Below are 22,375 nucleotides of genomic sequence, written 5' to 3'. Positions count from 1 at the left end.
CCTAGCTTAGATAGCAGTCCAGGGAGTGACAGAGCGCGGGAAGCAGACTTGGTGGACACGCGACGCCGACGCAGAGAGCGGCGCCAAATGGAGGGCGCGGAAAGGAGGCGTAGTGCCCGGTTGGCGCGCAAACAACGGCTGCGCCCAGAGGTTCCAAGGGAAAAGGGGAGGGACTCTCCCTAGTCCTTAAGTTCAGGGGTCTGCCAGTAATTCCCTTTCAAATGGGGACCAACTGTTCCAACTTAGGGCATAGGTACTCTGCTGCTCATATCTAGTTGCTAACGGTAGAGTTGTTAAGTTGTAAAAGAGGAATAAAGCTTTGAAAAGAATCCCTTTGTCTGTGTCTGGACTTAGCTACTAGATTAGACTGAGAGAGGCCTCCAAGGAGCCCGTGACACTCTACCACTGAATTCAACTCTCGGGCCAAAAGAGGTTTGACACCCTTGCTGTATGTGGTGTGTGTCCTCCCCTCCCCCCGCCGCCGCCCTTTTTAAACACCGCAATCCTGGGAGGAATGTTAGACCAGCCTTCCCCAACCTGGTGCCTTCCAGATGTGTTGGATTCCAACTCCTATAATTCCGAGGACATCTGGAGGGCACCAACTTGGGGAATACTGGGCCTGACTGAGAGTGTGCGACAGGCCCTAGAGTGCCTACTGAGTTTCATCACCGAGCAGGCATTTGAACCCAGGTTTGGTGGGTGATAGATGATGATGATATTTACATTTCTATACTGCCCCATAGCTGAAGCTCTCTGGGCGGTTTACAGAAGTAAACGCTCAAGGTGAATACGCCACCCCAGCTTTCGTTTTGCACCTACTCTCAAGGGTGGTGTGTTTCGTCTCTTCCAAACCATTGCCTCACCTTCTCCCTGGGTATGCCCAGAGACCTTTATTAAAGTACTGTTTACTCTAGCTACAATGATGGCGCGCTGCTCTTTTCTAGGAGCGTATTTCTTCCCGACATCTGTTTATGCTCAAAATCAACATCAAGTTGCAGCAGCGTTAAAAGTATTTAAATATTTTTACAAAGTGCAGGATTCAGCATATTAAAAGAGGTTATTTTAAGCCAAGGATGGATCGTCTCAGTCAGCTAACAGACTAGGCAGTAATAGCCAATTGTCAACATGACAATAATTGTATATTTCCAGCAAAAGTGGGGCAGGCAGGGGAAACATGGCTCATTTCATCTCTGTTTATCTTGGGTGTTCTCTGTAAATACCTAACTACAGCTAAAGGGTAAGCATTATCTGCATGTATCCTTCGCAGCTACTACAGTCACAGAATCCCCCTTACTTTTCTTTCATGTAACACAAAAGTCTGCACAGTCAAAACAGCAAGTATTTGAAATTCAGAGCCATGATCCTTTATTAATCCTTCATTAATTAGTCTTTTTTAACAAGAGAGGCTGTCGCTTGGGAGGGCACATGCCTTGCATGGAGAAACTCCTGGGTTCAATCTCTGGAACCTTCAGGCAGTGGCCTAGGGATTTTTACACAACACTGCAATACAGAGATGCAGAGCAATATAAGGGTGGGAGGCCAGATTGCCCACACAAGGCCTACTGCAGGCTGGATGACACCATTGTCCTGCCTCCCTGCCCATTGTAGTCTTCCTCATATCAGCAATAACTGTAGGGATTCCTCCAAGCCCCACCCCCTGAAGGAACCCATGGCTCCACAGGCTAGAATGAGGCACCGGGCTTCCCACATTAGACCCGTGGCTGTGGTTCCACACCCCTGCTTGAAACCTGGTCAAAGGCAACCAATTAGTACTCAGGTTTTACAGATGAGGAACACTGAGGCTAAGAGATGAACAACTAGCAGAAGGTCAGACACAGGAGATTTTAACTTTCCATTTTGCCTGCAATCGTTAAACTATTGGGAATCGGAAACCCTTGCTAACCTCACTCAGAAGATCTACCAGTAGATCCCAGCCTACCTCCTGTCCACCCCTGGTCTACAGATACTTCAATCCTGTTGGATCACAGAGATCACTTTGGTGATGGGTTGGTGACCTTGGTGTGGGAGGTGGCGACATGATCAGGACAAACCCGTGGGATGGAAACGTCCGTAGGTGACAAATGTGACATCGAGCTGATCCACAAGGGAGAGATTTGGGTGGGTTCTGTACCACTTCAGTTCCATACTAGCTATGCCATGAAATCAGTTGTCATCCAGTTTGCAAATGTCATGTCTCTGTGAAAGCATAAAAGGTTGGCTGTTATGTGGATTGGTTATTGGACAAATGGACAAAGCTTATCGCACTCACCACCACAAGCAACTGACATCTGCCAAACCATGAAGCCTTCTCTCCCAAAATAATATGTTCCTTGTGTCCCAAAATAATTCCAGAAAGCATCTCATCTAACAGTTGCTGCTAATACGGTCACATACTTCACATTGCAAAGGATCAAGTCTTATTTTTGTCATATGTAGGAACAGATAGTCAGGATCCGCTTTGTGCAATGCGTTTCTGCATCCATGCGGTGTCTGTATTGAATAAAAGCATATTTGCATGCAAATAATATAGCTGAGCACCCCACCCACCCAAAATCTACAGCAATGTGTACGTTCTATTCTGCCATCTGGAGGCAAAATATTTTGAGAATCTCACAGAGACACCGATAGTTTGCATTTGCAATGTGTGGGGCGGAAACACTTTTAAAAGATTCCATTTTAAGGACACTGTAAGAATATTCATTATCAGTTGTGTCCCCTCTATAACTGTAAGAGCACCAGAGGGCCTGTATCAATAATAATCCTGAACATATCATGCCATTTCTCATAGGGGTGTCAGAGAAATCCGCAATGGATTCAAATGAGTTTGGATTTCTGTGACTCTGATCTGTGAGTTCCACAGCGGACTGGATGTTTCTAAGCCACACGGATTCTGTGGACTCGCAGACCAGGGAGAATTTGTGCAAATTTATACTTGTGATCATGCGCATTGCGCAAATGCATACTTGCATATTAGTGCAAATAGAACAAAACTCTTGTACATCCCTTAAAAAAAATCCGATTCTGTCAATGAGCAGACGATGGAACAAAAGGTGCTTGGCAGTCCGTGAAACACAGATGGAACGGATTTAATAAAATCCATACATCCCCACTTTCTGATAGTCTAGCCTCAAGTCATTACAGTTGGTGAACATGTGGGCCAAAATGTGCCATTGACAATACAGATGGTGAGGACAAGAGAAAGTAGAAACACTTGCCATATCTTTACATTGTTACATTTGTGGTATAAAATGAGGAGATGGCCCATGTTCTAGATGTCTGCTTAGCGAATAGATGGGGATGTTTCTTTAATGGCATACTAGCTGCAAGGATGGCATCTGAGATCTCTCTCTGTGTGTGTCTGGCTGGCTGGACAAGCAGTTGGAAAGCAGCTCCAGGACTTGAGTCGCAGGTCTGATCTTTTGTAAATGGCTCTTGAGATGGAGCTGTGGTATTGTGGCTTCCAAAGGCATGCTGTTTGCTTTGGGGGACTGATGCTGCTTTGCAGACAAATGCTATCTAAGAGCTTGCCAGCTCCACCACACTCAGTATATGTCACTGTAAATAAACAGTACAAAAGGCACCTTGTGTCATAGAATCATAGAATCACAGAATCATAGAATGGTAGGGTTGGAAGGGGCCTATAAGACCATCGAGTCCAATCCCCTACTCAATGCAGGAATCCAAGTCAGAGCATCCCTGACAGATGGCTGTCCAGCCTCATCTTGAATGTCTCCAATGTGGGAGAGCCCAGCACCTCCCTATGTCATTGGTTCCATTGTCGTATTGCTCTAACAGTCAGGAATTTTTTCCTGATGTTCAGCCGGAATCTGGCTTCCTGTAACTTGAGCCCGTTATTCCATGTCCTGCATTCTGGGATGATCGAGAAGAGATCCTGGCCTTCCTCTCTGTGACAACCTTTCAAGTACTTGAAGAGCGCTATCCTATCTCCCCTCAGTCTTCTCTTCTCAAGGCTAAACATGCCCAGTTCTTTCATCCTCTCCTCATAGGGCTCCATTGTCTCCAGTGATCTCCTGTCATGCTGCCCATGGAATGCTCAGGGAAGTGTCTTTGACATATGTCAGACTTATGACAGACAACTATGCAGTTTTTCTTGTGTTTTGTACCTCTGTGCTAGGGATGTACGAAAGTCATTTACCTTTTCGAAGGGTGACATTCGCGGTGGGGGGGAGGCACTCCGTCCCTCCCCCCGAAATTCTCTCTGGCCGGCTCCGCTCCACGGAGATTCCATAGAGCCACCGGCTGGGGCTGCCCGCAGCCAGACATCCGGCCGCTGGGCAGCCTGCAGGGACGCAAATGGTGGCTGCCATAGCCGCCGCCATTTGTGTCCCTGTATTTTGCCGTGATAGGCTACATAAATATTTACATAGCCTATTATGGGGGGGGGGAAGGGAACACAAATGGCAGCCACTACATCATTTGCGCCCCTCTTTTGCCGTAATAGCCTACGTAAATATTTATGTAGGCTATCATGGCAAAAAAAAAGGGGGACACAAATGGCAGCCGCCGTAGCCGCCGCCATTTACGTTCCCTTTTTTTTGCCATAATAGGCTACGTAAATACTTGTGCAGCCTATCACGGCTTCCGCAGGGACACAAATGGCGTCCCTGTGTTAGCCATGATAGGCTACGTAAGTATTTACATAGCCTATCATGGCTATAGTGATGGAGCGAATGGCGGCCGCGGCCACCATTCACAAGTCAGTGCGAACGGCAGCAAGTAGGTGTCCCATTTCACGCACCTTTCGCGGGGGGGGGGGGGGCTTTGTCCACCATGGATTTCGGGAGGCCAAATGCACTGGCATTCGGCCTCACCGAGATCCATGGCGGAATTCTCTGACATCCCTGCTCCGTGCAATCTGTAAGTAAGGGCACATGGGACAACCACTAGAGCAAAGGTGGGCAACTTCAAAGGGTCCAGGGACAATTCTCCAGCCCTGGAACCCACCACAGGCTGAACTCCTCCCCCACCTCCAAAATCACTGCTGCCATGTTGCCACCGAATTTTGGCTGCAATTCAACAGTGACCCAAAAAAGTGGTTTTCACTTTAAAACAAGGTGTGAGGACAGCATGTGCCTTGTTTTGACGCATAATCATGCTCCTGGAAGCCCCAGGAGAGTGCAAAATTGTGTTCCCTACATGCTTTATTTGAGAGCGGAGAGCTCCTTTGCCCCTTCACCAGAATTCAACAGCAGTTTGGCAGCAATAGCAACTTGGTGGCAGGGGCTGAAAAAAAGGGGGCAGGGGCTTTCAAGCGGCCCTGCGGGTTCGGGCCACTCACCCCTGCACTAGAGGGAGAGGGATGCAGGTTTTACTTAGTATGTTTCTATCCCAGCTTTTCCCCAAGGAACTCAAGGCAGCATTCATGGCTTCCCCCAGTACAACAACCCTGTGTGGTAGGTTAGGCTGAGAGATGGTGACTGAGGTCACCCAGTGGGCTTCATGGCTGAGTAGAGATTTGAACCCAAGCAGCCTTAGTCTGACATGCTAACCACCAAACCTCACAGGCTCTCAGACGGGTGTGTGGTGTGAGAGCCAGTGTGTGGTGTAGTGGCAAGAGTGTTGGACTAGGAGCTGGGAGATCCGGGTTCTAGTCCCCACTCAGCCATGGAAGCTCACTGGGTGACTTTGGGCCAGTCACAGACTCTCAGCCCAACCTACCTCACAGGGTTGTTGTTGTGAGGATAAAATGGAGAGGAGGTGGATAATGTAAGCCGCCTTGGGTTCCTTGCAAGAGGAAAAAAAGGTGGGGTATAAATGCAATAAAATAAATAAATAAATAAATAAATAAATAAATAAATAAAGACGGGCCGAGCGATCCCTCTTGACACCATGAACATCTTGCAGCACTCTCGGCGGTGTGTTTCGCCAACAAATGTGCTGGCCCCGATCCAGCTGAAGTTCAAGGCAAGCAACTGTTCACGCGTAACCAGTTGGGGGACATTGGTGCTCATTTCCACCAACAGGCGCGCCCATCCAATTCAGTGGAGCTGGGAGAGGGTTGTGATGCAAATGGGGACGCGTTTCTGCCATGTGGAAGGAAGGAAGATTGCTTCTGCATGTCCCTCTCCCTTGTTGGATGCAGGCGATCATGCTCCTTGCACCTGTGGCTTGTTGCTGAGCATGCAGTCTATCAAGGATGCTGTCGCGATGGGTTTCTTCCATCAGCAAGGCATTGGACTACATGACCCTTCGAGGTCCCTTCCAACTCTGTGATTCTGTGAACCTGCAGCATGGGCAGAAGCCGTCTGGACACCATTCCTGTGGGACGGAGGAGCTTCCCATGGGAGGCTGAGGTTGGCACCTTGCAGCCTGCCAGCTTAGTCTGGCCCAAGAAAGGCCACCATTGACCCATTACCCCCTGCTCCAGTTTGGGTGTGATTAACACCTTCATTTTCTCAAGCACTGCCGCAATGTTGCTCGAGCAGACAAGAGCCTGAAACCTTCATTGCTGAAAGAAGGATGGAGAGAATCGTTCTCAGAGTGGCACAGCAGTACTTGCTCTTTTACGAGCGCATGTCTCTCCTGCTGGTTCTGCTCACAGCCAGGGAAGACTACAGCACCCGGGTTGCTAGGCAGCTATTTGTGTGGTTGTTGCCACCCCCTCCCTATTCCACAAATAAACAAGCTTTCTGAATCTCATAAGAGCAACAGCAGCAACGCAAGCTCTCCCGTGGGAAGAACAAAGGGGCGGTTCCATTGGAGGCTGTTTGGGGCAGGGTTCCCGTGCCTCGAAGAATCACATGAGAGGCAGAATTTTTCTGCTGTGTGGCTCTTTGCTGTTGTTATTCAGGGTAGTTTCCAACTGGGGCATTCTGCCAGCGCTAATATGACGTTGTGCCAGCGGAAACCAATGCGTGCACAAGGCAAAACTAGCTCTTGCTAGTACAACGGGACTTCCCCGTCCTCTCCCTTACTCCACACACCCCCACAGCCCCCCATCTGTACCGCAGAGCTCTTCTGGATCCTCTGCTGCTGTGTTGAAGTACCACAGCTTTATAATGCGTATTTATTTTGTTACAGGAAAAGCATCTCAATTGGTGGCTGATGCCCACTGGAGCTCTGGAGCGGTAGGTTAGGGATGGGAAATTCCATAAGGTTCGATTCAATCCAGTCTGTTTTGCCAGTCTTTCTCAGAGGCCAGATCTGCCCCCCCCCCTCAGATTTACAGAGGGGGGAGAAGAGAGATGCCAGCCCATGCCAGACTAGATGCCCTTAGTTCAAGGAGTGCCTCCCCACCCACCTGGTGGCGAGGGGGGGAGCATCAGCACGTAAGATCCCTATGCAGGACCACACACACCCGATCCATTGTACAGCTGACCTCCCAACCTATCTCCCTCCCAACTCTTATGTTTTGCAGTTTTGTGTTGTGTTTTTTTACTTGGTGCACATTGGTTGTTTTGGTTCAATTCATGTAGAAAAGTGAGAAAGGGGACACAGAGAAGGGGGAAGTCAACAAGGGGGGGGAAGAACAGGAAAGAGAAATGAGGTAGTTGTTTATTGGCTTGCGTGGTGTGGTATGTTCCAGTTGTTATTGGCACAGATCTTTTATTCCACATATAGTTCGAGGAAGCTATGCCAAATTGTTTGCATTCCCCCCTCCAACTCTTTTTGTAATTTCATGCAGAATATCTTTTCATGGACTGCCAGAGCTAGGAGGTCTTTGAACCCAAGTGTCAATGCTCAGCGTGGTTTTGGATGTTGAGTTTTGCAAGACGATGCCTTTGGCTAGCAGTATTGCTCCAGCAAACATGTCTATCTGTCTATCTGTCAGGTCCCTCCAAGGCATGTAGAACTTCTATTCCAAGGGTGCAATCCTACGCATGTTGGACAGAAAAAAGACCTTCACCTCCCAGCATGCCCCAGCCAGCATGGTGGGCTAGGGAATGCTGGGAGTTGTCGGACTTTTTTCTGTTTCAGCATGCATAGGATTGCACCCTAATTGATTTAGCTAGGACAGGGGTGAGTAATTTGGGGCCCTCCAGATGTAGCCGGATTGCATCTCCCATGACTCCTCACCATTGGCTATGGTGGCTAGGGCTGATGGGAGTTGTAGTCCAAAAACATCTGGAGGACCACAGGTTGCCCAGCCCTGATCTTTTATTTATTTACTTACTTACTTACTTACTTACTTACTTATTTATTAGTTTAAAAAATTCTTAGCTGCCTTTCAGGGCAGAAGCCCTCCCAAGGCAGCTCACAGCAATAAAATGCATAAAAACAATTAAAATATTAAAAGCAATGAAGACATTGTTGTTGTTGTTGTTGTTCAGTCGTTCAGTCGTGTCCGACTCTTCGTGACCCCATGGACCATAGCATGCCAGGCCTTCCTGTCCTGCGCTCTCTCCCGGAGCGTGCTCAAGTTCATATTCATTGCATCAGTGATGCTATCTAGCCATCTCATCCTCTGCCGTCCCCTTCTCCTTTTGCCTTCAGTCTTTCCCAGCATCAGGGTCTTTTCCAGGGAGTTTTCTCTTCGCATTAGGTGGCCAAAATATTGGAGCTTCAGCTTCAGTATCTGTCCTTCCAATGAGCAGTCAGGGTTGATTTCCTTTAGGCTTGACTGATTTGACCTCCTTGCAGTCCAGGGGACTCGTAAGAGTCTTCTCCAGCACCACAGTTCGAAAGCAAATGAAGACATAAACACAAAGAGAGGCCCTTCTCATCTGCCCACCCATGAGAGCAGCTAGGTGGGTGACCACATGTGAAAGGGCCTTCTCTGCAGTGGCCCCACACCTTTGGAACAAGTTGCCATCGGAGGTTGTCATCGGAGGCAAATGAAGACATAAACACAATAAAATAGTGATAAAAGCAACAACAGCAAAAACAGCAACAATAGCAGTCATATCAAGGGAAGGCCACAATAAAACAATACATTTTCAAGGCCTTCTTAAAAGGCTGCAATGACGGAGCATGGTGGACCTCCGATGGCAACTTGTTCCAAAGGTGTGGGGCCACTGCAGAGAAGGCCCTTTCACATGTGGTCACCCACCTAGCTGCTCTCATGGGTGAGCAGATGAGAAGGGCCTCTCTTTCTGATTTTAAAGTGCAGGCAGGCTGATATGGGTGAAGGTGGTCCTTCAAGTAACTTGGTCCCAAACCGTTCAAGGCTTTAAAGGTCAAAACTAGCACTTTAAATTAGGCTCGGAAACACACTGGTAATCAGTGCAGCTGGTGCAGTATAGGCATTATGTGATCAAATCACCTTGCCCCCACCATTACTCGGGCGGCCGCATTCTGCATCAGCTGGAGTTTCCGAACCATCTTCAAAGGCAGCCCCACGTACAGCAAATACAGTAGTCCAGCTTGGACGTGACTAGTGCGTGGATAACTGAGGCAAGGTCCGAGGGCCGTCTAGGGCCATGTTGATTCTTACCTAAACTTCTGTCCATGAGAGGGCTATGATTTGACCTTTCCACAGAAGGCCCAGGAGCCAGTCATAGGGAAAATAACAAAAGTGACAACGGTAGCTTGAGATGGGGTGAAAATGTATAGGGCTGAGATCCATAAACATAACCTACAGTCCCGACCCAACCTATTTGCCACTGAGTGGCTCAGTAGCTGTGTTGCTCATATTTTCCCAGCACGCGTTTCTTCAGCGGAGCCACTGCCTCTGTCAGATCAAACACCATTGTCATTGCCAAGTTGTGCTGGGAATGTAAAGTTGTACGGTTAGGACAGTTTGGGGGAAAACTCTGACCCATCTCTAAATGAAGCAAATTTGCATTCAGAGTTGAGACACACCATTTATTAATGGTTGTGGTTGTTGCCGTTTTTCTGTCTTGAAAATAATTTCCCTAATCTGTTTAGATGATCAGAAACGTGCTGAAGATGAAGCACTTCAACAGCTGTGTCTTCTCTAACCCCACACACACACACACACACACACTCCCACCCACCCACCCCCCAAAAAACTTCAAGCATATTCAAATAGATACTGGACTGTTTTAGAATTGACAAGCAGTAAACAGCTAAACTCAAAATTGATCTATTTGAATTCTCAAACCAAATTTTACAGCTATGTTAGGGAACAGAGGTACTGCCTACATCTGTCGCTTGTCAACTTTTTCTTTTTTAAAAGGAGTTGAGTTGCAAGAGATCACAAATATAAATTGGACTACAGTGTTGGGGATGAAAGGCAATGCTTTAACCTCATATAAGCCTTCATTAAAAAAAATTTAGAGAGCCATCCTATGGTCCCTGGGCGAGTGTCCCAGGAACTATAGGATTGCTTGGAGAAACCCTTCCAAGGTTGGAGGGAGCACCCCAGCCTTGGAAGGGGGAGTCGGAGATCCAACCCCCCTGCCCCGACGGCTCATAGTGAGCATGGAAAGAACCGTGCCAGCTGCCCTCCAAGGTTGGAAAAGCAACCTTGGAGAAGGAGTAAAGGGGTGTTCCAGTGGGCAGGGAGGGGAGGAGACCAGAGAGGCCAGGATATGGGATATCCAGAGCCTCCCCTGGCCTCCTTCCCTCCCCTTCCAAAGCCCCTCGCCAGATGGGCTCAAAAGCCCTTCTAGCAAAGATCACCAAAGACGGAGGATGGGGAGATGAATATCGCTGCCTCCGCCGCTCCTGCCGCCTTGGCGGCTTCAGCCTATCAGGGCATAGGAATCTCAGAAGCCTCCAAGTTTGGAGGATCCCGAGCTGCAAGGGTGCAATCAATAGAATTACACCCTAAAATGTTTGTGTTGGAACAGGCTGTAGCTCAGCGACAAAGCGCAAACTTTGCCTGCAAAAGGTTCCAGGTTTATCCCTGGCATCTCCAGGCAGAGCTGGAAAAGGCACCTGTCTGAAACTAGCAGTAGACAACTCAGCGCATTCCAGATGTTTTGGATTACAGCTCCCAGAATCCCTCACCATTGGGGCAATGCAGACTGTGGATAGTGAGAGCTGCAATCCAAGCTGGAGAGCACTAGGTTGCCCATCCTTGCTCTAGAGAGCCATTGCCACAGAAAATGCCTTCTGAGCTGGAAGGAACAAAGGGCTAAGGCAGCTTCTGGTGCTTCTTAATGGCACTGTTGCTCCCGTGCCGTTCTTGTAATAGATAAAAGTGATCCACAAACTCGGTCATCGTTGCGAGAGCTGGTACCAGTGGAGGCTGGTGGCTCCGGTGTCAGTGGGGCACTGGATCTGCTCTGGGTTTCACTCAGAACTCTAAAGGAGCTATACCCAAGTTGCTGAATAGCTTATTTAGAGTTCTGACTGAAACCCAGAGCGGATTCACCGCCCCACTGACACCGGAGCCACCAGCCTCCACTGGCTGGTATTGCGTAGTGGCTGAGCAGAAACCTCCTGTTCGAATCTCCCACTCTGCCATGAACTCACCCGCTGGCCTTGTGCATACCACCTTCTCTCAAGCCTCCGTCTCCTCACCTGCAAAATGGGGGCCAATAACATTGACTGAACATACAAGGTCATTGTAAAGATTACAACAAGATAATACGCGTGAAGTGCCTCGAACGCTTAGAAATGCTATAGATACTAAGATTAAGCTTGATCATCAGTATTACTGGTGACCACCCATTTTATTTGGAAGGTGGCAATGGAAGCTTGCTTTCCTCTTGATGCAGTGCGATGTAGTGGTTAGACTGATGGGCTGGGACTTTAGTCTAGTCCCCACTCCACCGTTCTAGTCCCCACTCTGCCGTGAAGCTCACTGGGTGACTTTGGGCCAGTCACTCACTCTCAGCCTAACCTGCCTCATAGGGTTGTTTTGAGGATTAAAAGGGAGAGGCGGATCATGTACACCTCTTTGGACTCCTTGGAGGAAAAGGCAAGATAGACATGTAATGAATAAATGAATGCAAATACCAGGTGAGGGGGGTTCCAATCCAGGCGCAGGACCCATGACAGGGGCAAATGATTAACAGTTGCCCTTATCCCCGTACAGAGGCTCTGATCCGCTTGCTATTTACACTTTAAAAACACACACACACACACAAACATCCATGCCATTGCCAGCTGTGTGAATGGCGCATGGCTGGCTTGGTCCTGACTGAAAGTGATATCCACAATGGGCTAATGGTAGCCGTTTGGCACTGGCCACCCAGCTCAGCATCCTGAGGAGCCAAATTAGAGGCAACATGTTTTACCTTTTGCCTTTTCTTCCCCATTGCATGAGTGATTGTGGGTGGGGAGGTGGATTTTTTTTTTCTTGGAATTATGGACAACATGCGGTGGGGAGTGCGGTGGGGGGTGCAAGGGAGTTTCAGCATGTTAAAGCCACACTTTGGAGACATCGGTAGCCCTCGTCTCCAGTGTGTGAGATGGAGCAGAGGCGGTGTTATTAAGGAGATTTAACGAGGTTAGCTTGTGCTGGGCACAAAAAAATCATGCTTTTGGATTGCATGAAAGGCTACTGGGAGAAACAAAGGATGGCTGCGCTCCCTTCACAATTTCAGCAGTCATTTGGTTATGTCTCTAGCATCACTTGGAACACACAGGTCCCTTATGAGGCATGGAGGAGAAGTGGGCTAAAATGAAGTAGTCCTTATATTTCAATGATTTTAGGTACGCCCCTAAAATTAATTTGTGAAACACTTCCCCCACTCCATCTTACAAACTGAAGGCTAGGATTTTTTTTTTAACCATACTCAGCAATATATTTTTCTTTCTCCCCCTTCCCCGCCTTTTTGGGGCTTAATACCAAGCATTTCAGCTGGAGAGAGGCGGGACTCAAAAGCTGCTTCACTACTTCACAACATTTTAGTTGGTCCTGAGAGCCAACGTGGTGTAGCGGCCAGAGCGCTGGACTGGGAGTTGGGAGATCCGGGTTCTAGTCCCCACTTGGCCATGAAGCTCACTGGGTGATCTGGGGCCAGTCACAGGGTCTCAGCCCAACCTACCTCACAGGGTTGTTGTTGTGAGGATAAAATGGAGAGGAGAAGGATAATGTAAGCCGCCTTGGGTTCCTTGCAAGAGGAAAAAAGGCGGGAGATAAATGCAATAAATAAATAAATAAATAAATAAGGTATTGCCTTTTAGGGTGCTATCCTATGCATGTTTAGACAGAAAAAAGTCCACAGCTCCCAGCATTCCCATGCCAGCACTGTTGGCTTGGAAATACTGGGAGTTATAGGACTTTTTTTTTTAACTATCTAAACATGCACAGAATTGCACCCTTAATCTCACAATAAATGAATCCTTTACACATAAATAAGTATGACTGGCTGGGGAATGCTAGGAGTTGTAGGACTTTTTCTGTCTAAACATGCATAGGATTGCACCCTTAGTGGCTTGGGGAGGGGGGTGCCCCTAATACACAGCTGCCAGCCCTTTAAGTTTGAAGCAATAGTGACACCCAGTGACCAAAATGAGCTTCTCTTCTCCGCAAGCCTGGACACAGCAAACTCTCTGTGGCTGCCTTCCGTTCAGTGCTGATTCTTCTTAACCAATTCTCACCACCTACAGAAGCTTTTCTTCCATTTTGAATCCTCCATAAGCTTTTGTGCTGTTTAGGGAAGGAGGGGAAAAAGTATGGCTTGAAGAGCCAGTATAGACTTCCCCTCTTCTTCATCCCTAAGGTTAGGAGAGTCCAACTGGCCCCATTTTCATTTCTGCCCATAGGTGGAGTCTTGGCGGCTTGCCCAGCAGAAGTGGGCCCCAAAATGTCGGGATTCTCCTATCTTCCTCTCAAACATTTGCCGTGAGGAGTACGCACCTTAGGAGCATGCTGGGTTACACAAAATGGGTCTCTCCATAGACGTGACCGCTCCTGCATCGATGGCCTTTCAAGCTGCCCGTCAGCTATTCCAAGTTTCTGGATTGCGTGCCACGCTTAGCAGCTGAGCTGAGTATTAGCAGTGCTCAAAGGGCAGGGAGGGAAAAGGGAACAGTGTCGTACGTGGTGCTGGCTGACAAAAGCAGTCCTTGGGTTTCATACTACAAAACAGTGAGCTGGATCCAGATTCAAACTGGATCAGCTGCACTGGTGGAAGTGGACTTGCCCGACCCCTCCTTCCCATGGCAGTCCCTCCAGCCCCCTGAAAATGCTACACAGAGAGTCAGGAGACCCTGCTGAATGGGTGAGCTGTGGGAGGAGGGGAGCCCCAAAAACCAAACGGAGGGCCTTCTTTGAGTGCAAAGGAAGGCCCCTTCCTCTTGCAGAAGGCAGGTCCTGGATCCAACCCAGTAAGTATTCAATATTCATATGACACCAATTGTTTCTAGGCTCCACCAATGGTTTCCATTGTTTCTAACATTTAAAGCTCTAAAGGAACCAAGTTGTTTGAAGGACTGCCTACCTGCCCCCAACCCCAACAACCCACCCAGACCTTAAGTTCACCCACAGAGACTGCTATGAGAGATCTGGTTGGCAGCCACCAGCAACAGAGCCTGTTCACTGGTGGCCCCACATCTGTGGAACTGCCCTCCCCCCGATCTTTGGTCCCATCTACACGACCCTTTTACTCCAGGGTGGCTGCGAGTCAAGGTCCCTCGGGACAGACGATGTAGTCGCCACTTCGCAGCCATCCATGATTTTCTCCCAGAAAATGCAGATTTCCAAGGAGGCATTTTGCTGTGATGTTTTTCATTTGCTGCAGGTTTCCCCATGATTGCGAGCCATCTGTCCCTTCCCCAGACCAACTTCGCATTTTGCAGTGGGCATGTTGTAGGTGTGCATAGTGCTTGCGTCATTCTGTGATGCCCCTTTACTCCCCCCATCCCTTCGCAGCTGCGCAGTTACAGGGACACAGAGAGGCATTTTCATTTATTTAATCACACTTTCGCACATTTCTGAAACTTCCTATCTTCACAGTGGTTGCTTTTGGACTCAGTGCCCAAGGGCTGGGAGGGGGTTCTTGGGGGAGGACCAGCTTCACTCTGGCTACCATTTTGGAGTGATGGGTAGGCACGTACCACGCATGCTTGGGAGTGTGAACCATTGCGAGAGTCTCAGGCTGGGGAACTGACAAACAGATGGCATGGAAATGAAGGAGCACAGAACACCCACTTTTTACCTAACGAGGGATGGAAAGACACAACAGAACCCCTAAAATACAAAACAGCCACTGCAGTGTCGCACCCCCCATGCTCACAGGACTGAACAGCTGTGCATTAAAGTATAACGGCAAGAAAATGGGCACGGTGGAGTCTGTTAGGTAAGCCCTCAGTAAATCACGAGTGTATCCCAGCAGAAGCTAATTCGAAGCTGAAATGTGAAATGCTGTGCAGTTGCAACGGGGTGAAGGATGAAAGAGGAGCCTTTGTCCGGCTGCCTCTCTGGTTCTTTTTAAAAGGGCTCTAAAGACATCTTGGTTTTGCTTAACCTTCCCTGATCGATTAGCTTAAGTTTAAACCTCACTGATTTGATCTGTCTTGTTATTTTTTTTAACCTGGTGTTTAGTTTTAATTTGTATTTCCATTTGTATTGCAATTGTTTTAAATCTACTACTAGGCCTTCGGAGGACATTGTCCTACAATACAGCACCGTGTGTGTGCATGTGTGTATGTTGTCTGTTTATATGTTGTATGTAAATGGTTTTTATGTTATCTATAATATTGTCTTTTTAAGGTTTTTAATTTTTGTAAACCTCCCAGAGAGCTTTGGCTATTGGGCTGTATAGAAATGTGGTGGATGGATGGATGGATGGATGGATGGATGGATGGATGGATGGATGAATAGGATAACATATAAAAACATAAAAAGCAGGAACAGTACAGTACATGCAGGAGGAGGGGGGAGGAATTAGACCCAGAGTGCCAGTGCTCTTGACGGAGCATCTGAAAGGTATCAGTGAGCAGGGTAGCTGAACCTCTTTCAGGATGGAGCTCAGTGAACTGGGGGCTGCTACCAAAAAGACCTGCTCTCATGTCTCTACCAACCCCACCTCCAAAGGTGGGGGACAAACAGCAGGCCCACAGTTCTTGAATGCAGTGGGTGGGCAGATGCATCTCGGAGGAGGAAGTTCTTCAAATATCCTGATCCCAAACCATTAACAGTTTTATAGGTCACTACCAACATTTTGTTATTAACAATGCATTAAGTTTTCCCATTTTCCAATGCAAAACAAACAGAAAACCCGCCCCCACCGCCTCTTCTGCCCCCATTCCCTCCCCTTTAGGTTTCCTCCTCCCTTCTTCACATCACCTGGTTTTGAAAGAGTAAATGTTTCATGTCTATCAGTAAAACTGTTATGCAAGAATTGGATAAATTGATAATGACATAGAAAAAAATTAAAACAAGTAAATAAATGGGTTGTGTCAAGAACGTCTCTTTGCTGCCTGCACTGGTTTTGTGATGGATCACATTAGTTATGGTATAAGTCAAGAAAATTTCCCTATATTGATTGAAATTTATTTTCTTTTAGCAATTTGGTGTAATACATCTTTTCTTGCCAGCATTTTTAGTTATGGAATGTCACTGTGAATTATTTGCAGTTGATTTCTCTCTTTTGTCTCTCTTCCATTTCCCCCCGCTATTCTCCTTTATTCATCTCTTTCCCATCTCCCAACCCTGCTACTCCCCTTAGGTCCTGATAATTTTAGTTCAAAGAGTCTTGCACTGCAAGCCCAGAAAAAGATCTTGAGCAAAATGGCCACCAAGACTATGGCTAATATGCTCATTGACGACACCAGCAGCGAAATCTTTGACGAGTTGTACAAAGTGACAATAGAGCACATGAAAAACAAGAAAGAAGCACACAAAATAATGAAGGACTTGATCAAAGTAGCCATCAAGATTGGAATCCTCTACCGAAACAATCAGTTCAATTCAGAAGAGCTGGAGATCGTTGAAAAGTTCCGCAAGAAGCTGAACCAAGCAGCTATGACTATTGTCAGTTTTTATGAGGTGGAGTACACATTCGATAAAAATGTTCTTTCAGGACTCCTGAATCAGTGCAAAGACCTCGTGCACGAACTAGTAGAACGGCACTTGACAGCCAGGTCTCATGCACGAATCAATCATGTCTTCAACCATTTTGCAGATGTGGAGTTCCTCTCCGCCCTCTATAGCATTGACGGAGAATGCCGGCCACACCTGAAAAAGATCTGTGAGGGAATCAACAAACTACTTGATGAGAAAATCCTTTGAAATTTGCCTTTTTCAAACAACAGCAGCAGACTTAATTAAGAGATGCAAGCAAAGAGATGGAACAGAAACACGAATGTAAGCTTCCTTTGTAGAACCCCAAAACAGAGCATCTTCATTCTAGACCACTTATCGCTCAGTTTGCAATGAAAAGCAAAACAGATGCAAGTCAAACTTGGGCCCTCAAATACACTGAACTTTTTAGAATGCAGAGCAGTTGGGATTCTAAAATGATTATATGCTGTGATCTCATTATTGCTGTGTTGTTGTTAGGGTTTGACGTTGCAAAAATAAAACTGAAGAGCCATGTCTCAGAGCAAACAAAGATGTCCACATTTACACCATAGAACGGATCCATAAAATGAAGATAAAGAGTGGGCTCTGAACATCTTTAAAAATTTGACAACCTCCTGTTTTACATTTGATCCAAAGTGAAAAAGAAGAATTTCATATGCCAGGAACAAGGGCAAAGCATGACACAAGCAGACAACTAAAAGCTTTTTTTAAGGTGTTCCATTTTCCACTGAGAATAAGAGTAGGGAAGTTCTGACGACCCTGTTATTGAAGAATGGCTCCAAGACTCTTCAAGGGGGAGTTACAGAGAGATTGTGTACACCTGACATTGTCAACGCTGTTATCCATTAGTGGTGTTAGTGCCAAAGCAAGCAGAGAGTTCTGTTTGGAGGACAGAGGAAGGCTGAAAATCAACATCTGGAAGATCCAGACAGCTCTGTATGGGAACCACTTTCATCTAATAAAATACAAAGAGCACCATGCGATGCAGAGATGGCTCCAGGTTGGGAGACAGGAGAGACACTCTGGAGGCCTCACCATCTTCTCACACCCATCATTTGCTTGCTAAGAGCACTGGCAGGTGAACAAGAGAGTAGGAGACAGCAGTCCAAGGACCAGCAGTGTAGATCAGGTGTTAGCAGCGAGACCTTCTAGGGTGGTGGTGTTTCAGCAGGTGCCCACAGAAGCTGAGAAAACATCTTGCAGCCTCAACATAATGATATGCATTGAGTTGCAATTCACTTGTGTTCCTAGCCCCCAAGAATTGAGAGGCAACAGAAAGGGGGCCAGGGGAGAGCAGCAAAAGTAAAGCAGCCATGCCAGATGCTAACTGTCCTTATTCGAAAGCTCCTAACATAAATCTTCACCCCAAAGCCCTTCAAATCTGTAAGATTTTTCAAACACAGCACCCCAAATCTAGGGACCTTGGGAAGAAATCTGCCTAGAAATTAGAAAATGACTGTGTTTATAAGGGAACAGAAAGCTATAGGCTACTATAACAAAACGTACTGTGCAATCTTATAAATGACAACTCAGAACTAAGTACCTTTCAGTTCAATGGGGCTTACTCCCAAGTAAGGATTGCAGTGTAAGAAACTGCAAAAGGGCATTATGGAGTAGCAGCAGACGTATGGCTGTTATGGACACAACTCCCATAATCCTTGACCATTGGCCATGCTGGTTGGACTGATAAGAGTTGTAGTCGAAAATGTATAGAGGGCACCAGGTTGCCTACCCCTGCTCTAGATTACGCCCAGGTTCTGTCACTTGGCACAGAATAAATTCCGGAAATTAGAAGGGGGATCCCCCACAATGAAACTCCCTCCTGCTAGCATTGATGAGATGACTAATGAGTCAGTTGTCCTTGGTGGCTCTATTGGCCAATTTCCCATTTTGTTTCAGTGTTCAGTCACTGGATAATTAATTTGTGGGGAGAGCAAGAGAAAACCTACTTTTTGCTAAACTGTAGAAATACAAAGAGGCATTAACCCATTTCACATGTAATGCTAAACCATGGTTTAATGCTATGTGAATGAGGAGCCTTGGGCTCACACACTCTTCACCTCTACCGCAGTCACAAGGAGAGATTCCTGGTTTGCACTAATCACGGTTTATCATTGGCCATGTTCGCACAGAATGGTAATCCAAGATCCTAGCAAACCCTGGCTCATGCACACAGTCTATTCACTCCTCCTTGGCTGCTCCCGCTGGTACAAGCAACTGAACTAACCAGAAATAGAAAGCTTACTGTAATATCCAAACCTGGGAGCCAGGTTACTGTACCCTTTACAAGCCAGGATTGTAAACCAGGGTTCATTCCTGGATTACAAATCCTGGCTTGGTTGGGACCAACCAAACTTCCGGGTTTGGATGTCACAGTGAGCATTCTATTTCTGGTTAGTTTAGACCAGGGGTAGGCACCAGTGTGCCCCTAGACACCTTTCTTGGTGCCCACCAAGGTGGCTGGAGGCATGCGTTCTTTTGTGAGAGTGGGAGAGACATTACAGATTTCTGTTGGCACTGAAAAATGGGCTTAAAGGAATTGTAAAGCCCATAATTTGTGTGTTGGGGCTCAGATCCCACCTTTGCCATGTACTCTATCTTTTAGGCAGGTTACTTTGTGAATAACAAGCCTCCCCATAACAGCCATTTTGTGGTGGTGCCCAGGAAAGTTTCTCAAATTAGCTAGCTACCTTGAGTTACACGATGGAAGAAAGGTGGAATATAAATGTAATAAATAAATTACCAAATATGCCCAAGGGCCCAAAGAGGTCACCTACCCCTGGTTTAGGCACTCACCCTAGTGGGAGGAGCCATGTAGGAGTCAATGGGCTACATGCACCAGCACACTCCAAAGAAGCCAAGATTTGCAAGAAATTCTGGCGTACTGCCCCAGCCATGGGCTGCTAAGATTTGGAGGTGTTGAGATAATGATAAGCCAGATCCAGGTTTGCTTATAAGGAGACTTTATTGAGTACTTACAGCACACAGGTGTACCAAATGGTTGGATCAGACAGCTTGTCTGAACACAGAGCCAAGGGGTACAATGGGTTTTATACCATACATGTTAGCAGTGAGGCAGCATGACAGCAGCAAGCATTAATTGTCGTTCATCTGCAGCTTTCCCAGCATACACAGTACTTGTTCAGAGGGAAAACAATCAGTACTTTCCCAGCACAGCCACCTATAACTCAGCATAAACATAGCCTCACTTCTCAGGCACATCCTAGGCCCTGATAAGATACTAGCTTCCATTAGCATGGAATGTGTTGAGGCCGCACTATCGACCTTTGACTCATCTCACATGCTCAGAGGCCCACTAGCAAGGAAATTGCACTTATAATGAACATAGACCAAGCATTATGGATCTCTAGGCCCCTCTAAAACTACAGGTGACTTGGTTACACTCCTAGGGCCATTACACCTGGTTTACTGCTCTGTGCAAACACAACCAATATGCCCATACAGTTAAGCCATAGTTTACTAAGAAGCCAGGATTATAAACCATGGATCTATCCTGGCTTGAGTAAACCATGCTTAACTCTTTTCTGGTATAAATAATAAGCAACAGCTATTCAAAGATAGAAGTGAATCCTTCTAATCTCCTTGCAGCCACACTGGAGGGGGAGGGCAGCACATGACCTCTAAGCTTGTTCACATATCACTAAACTATAGTTTGGCAATATGGACAAAATGTGCCAGTATCAGTTACTCAGTCTGGGCAAGTCCATGCACAATTACTTTCAATACAGCAATTCCCACAGCAGCACCTGGGAAGAAGTACAAAGGGAGAGAGGCTGTTTATACCTTGCACACATTGATATTCAAATCTGGATTATTTTTTTGGAAAGAATCTCATGTCTTGTCATTTATATTTATAAAAGATTTGAGTAGCCTTAAATGAGGAGGGAAGTATAATGTATTTCTCATGCTGGTATATGCTGTATATTCAATGTTTACTTTTATATTGGTGGGTTAACATGTAAAAAACAATCAGTTCCAAAATATCAGTAGTGTTTTGAGTCAGACACAGTGTGTGTTGTGTTATCATAAATTATGCATTAAATGATTTGGGATTAAACCACTTTTTGTCCTTTGGAATTTAATTTGCTGTATTATGACCTCCCTCCACCCTCTTTGCTGTTTTTATTTTATTTTAAATGTGGTTATTACGAAATTAAAAAAAAAAAAACTGTAGAGAAAATGTCTTGCTTTGTCACAATTGCTTGTGCTATAGGAAAGTAGAAGTCATTGGATTGTAGCCAATGTTAGTTCTATGTAGAGGAGACTCACTGAAATGAATGAGAATTCAAGCAGTCTCATTCTTAAGTCACATTCATCTCAGTGCATCTACATAGAACGTTGGACACTAGCCAATACATTACTAAATGGCTTGGGGCGAAGTATATGAATACTCTTCTGCCCCCAAAGGAGCCTGCCTGAACCTCCCCTTCATAAACAGAGACCATCCTCCAAGTCTCCCCGTTCTCCATCGCATTGTACAGTTTTGGCAGGTTGCAACTAGAAAGCAGGCATTTTCTGCTCTAGCTTTTGGGGCAGCAGGTGCAAGGCACATTACCTTGCTCTTTGCCCAGGCCTTGCAAAATGTCATGTAAACTGGCATAAATTTGATCGTTTTATTGCTTTGCTGCATTTTAGTGCTTTCAGAAAGTCACCTTCTACTACACCAGACCATTCGTCCGTCTCGCTCAGTGTTATCTACAGGGTGGCTTTCCAGGGTTTGGACAGAGGTCTTTCCCAGTCCTACCTGGAGATGCCAGAGTTTGAACCTAGGACCTCCAAATGCAAAGCATGTGCTCTACACCACTATGGCCACAGCACTTCCCAAATCAGGGGATGATCATGCATTGTCCAAGCTTAGGGAGTGGGCATAGCTGAGTGGCAGAGCCCCTGCTTTGCATGTAGAAGGTCCCAGGTTCGATCCCTGGCATCTCCAGGCAGGGCAGGAAAAACTCCTGCCTGAAAACCCGGAGAGCTGCTGCCAGTCAGTGTTGACAGTACTGCGCTGGATGGACCCAGGGTCTGACTCTAAGGCAGCTTCCCCATGTTCCTATTAGATGGCACTATAAGCAAGTTGTGCTGCTTAAGTCTGTGTTTTGCTTGCATTGTATTGTTTTTTACCATTCCATGAGGGGTTTTTTTTGTAAATGGAAGGGTGGTATATAAATGTTTCAACTAAGACAGTGCTTCCAGCTTGACAATGAACCGTATAAGGAGAGTCACACCAAATATATATTCATTTTATACTAGTACAGCAACCATGGCTACCTCTGAAAACTCTTGGGAGTTGCAGTTTGTGGGTGTTGAATTCTCATTAGAGAAGCAATGACCAGTAAACCAGGTTAAGTCTGTAGTATAGATCAGGGGTGAGTGACTTGTGGCCTTCCAGATGTTTTGGCCTGCAATTCCCATCAGCCCTAGCCAGCACAGACAGTGGTGTGAGATGATGTGACCTGTAGGCCAAGATGTCTGGAGGACCACAAGTTACCCACCCCTGGAGTAGCTATACCT

The 22,375-nt window shown here is 46.7% G+C and overlaps 1 protein-coding gene across 1 annotated transcript in view; it reads left to right on the top strand.

The window, feature by feature from the left end:
- TIPE3 (TNF alpha induced protein 8 like 3) overlaps positions 1 to 21,016 on the top strand; it is a 73,102-nt gene extending 52,086 nt beyond the window's left edge. The window contains exon 2 of the mRNA XM_084817100.1: positions 16,491 to 21,016. Within this exon, the coding sequence (XP_084673226.1) occupies positions 16,491 to 17,053 (563 nt within the window). The 3' untranslated portion in view covers positions 17,054 to 21,016. The remainder of the gene's footprint in view (positions 1 to 16,490) is intronic.
- The last annotated feature ends 1,359 nt before the right edge of the window (positions 21,017 to 22,375 follow it).

Source organism: Heloderma suspectum, chromosome 11, assembly GCF_057233095.1.
Source record: "Heloderma suspectum isolate Gila_16-S chromosome 11, 16-S_ref, whole genome shotgun sequence".
Taxonomy (NCBI): domain Eukaryota; kingdom Metazoa; phylum Chordata; class Lepidosauria; order Squamata; family Helodermatidae; genus Heloderma; species Heloderma suspectum.
The sequence above is the reverse complement of the archived record's forward strand: the minus strand, read 5'-3'. Positions and strand labels throughout refer to the sequence as shown.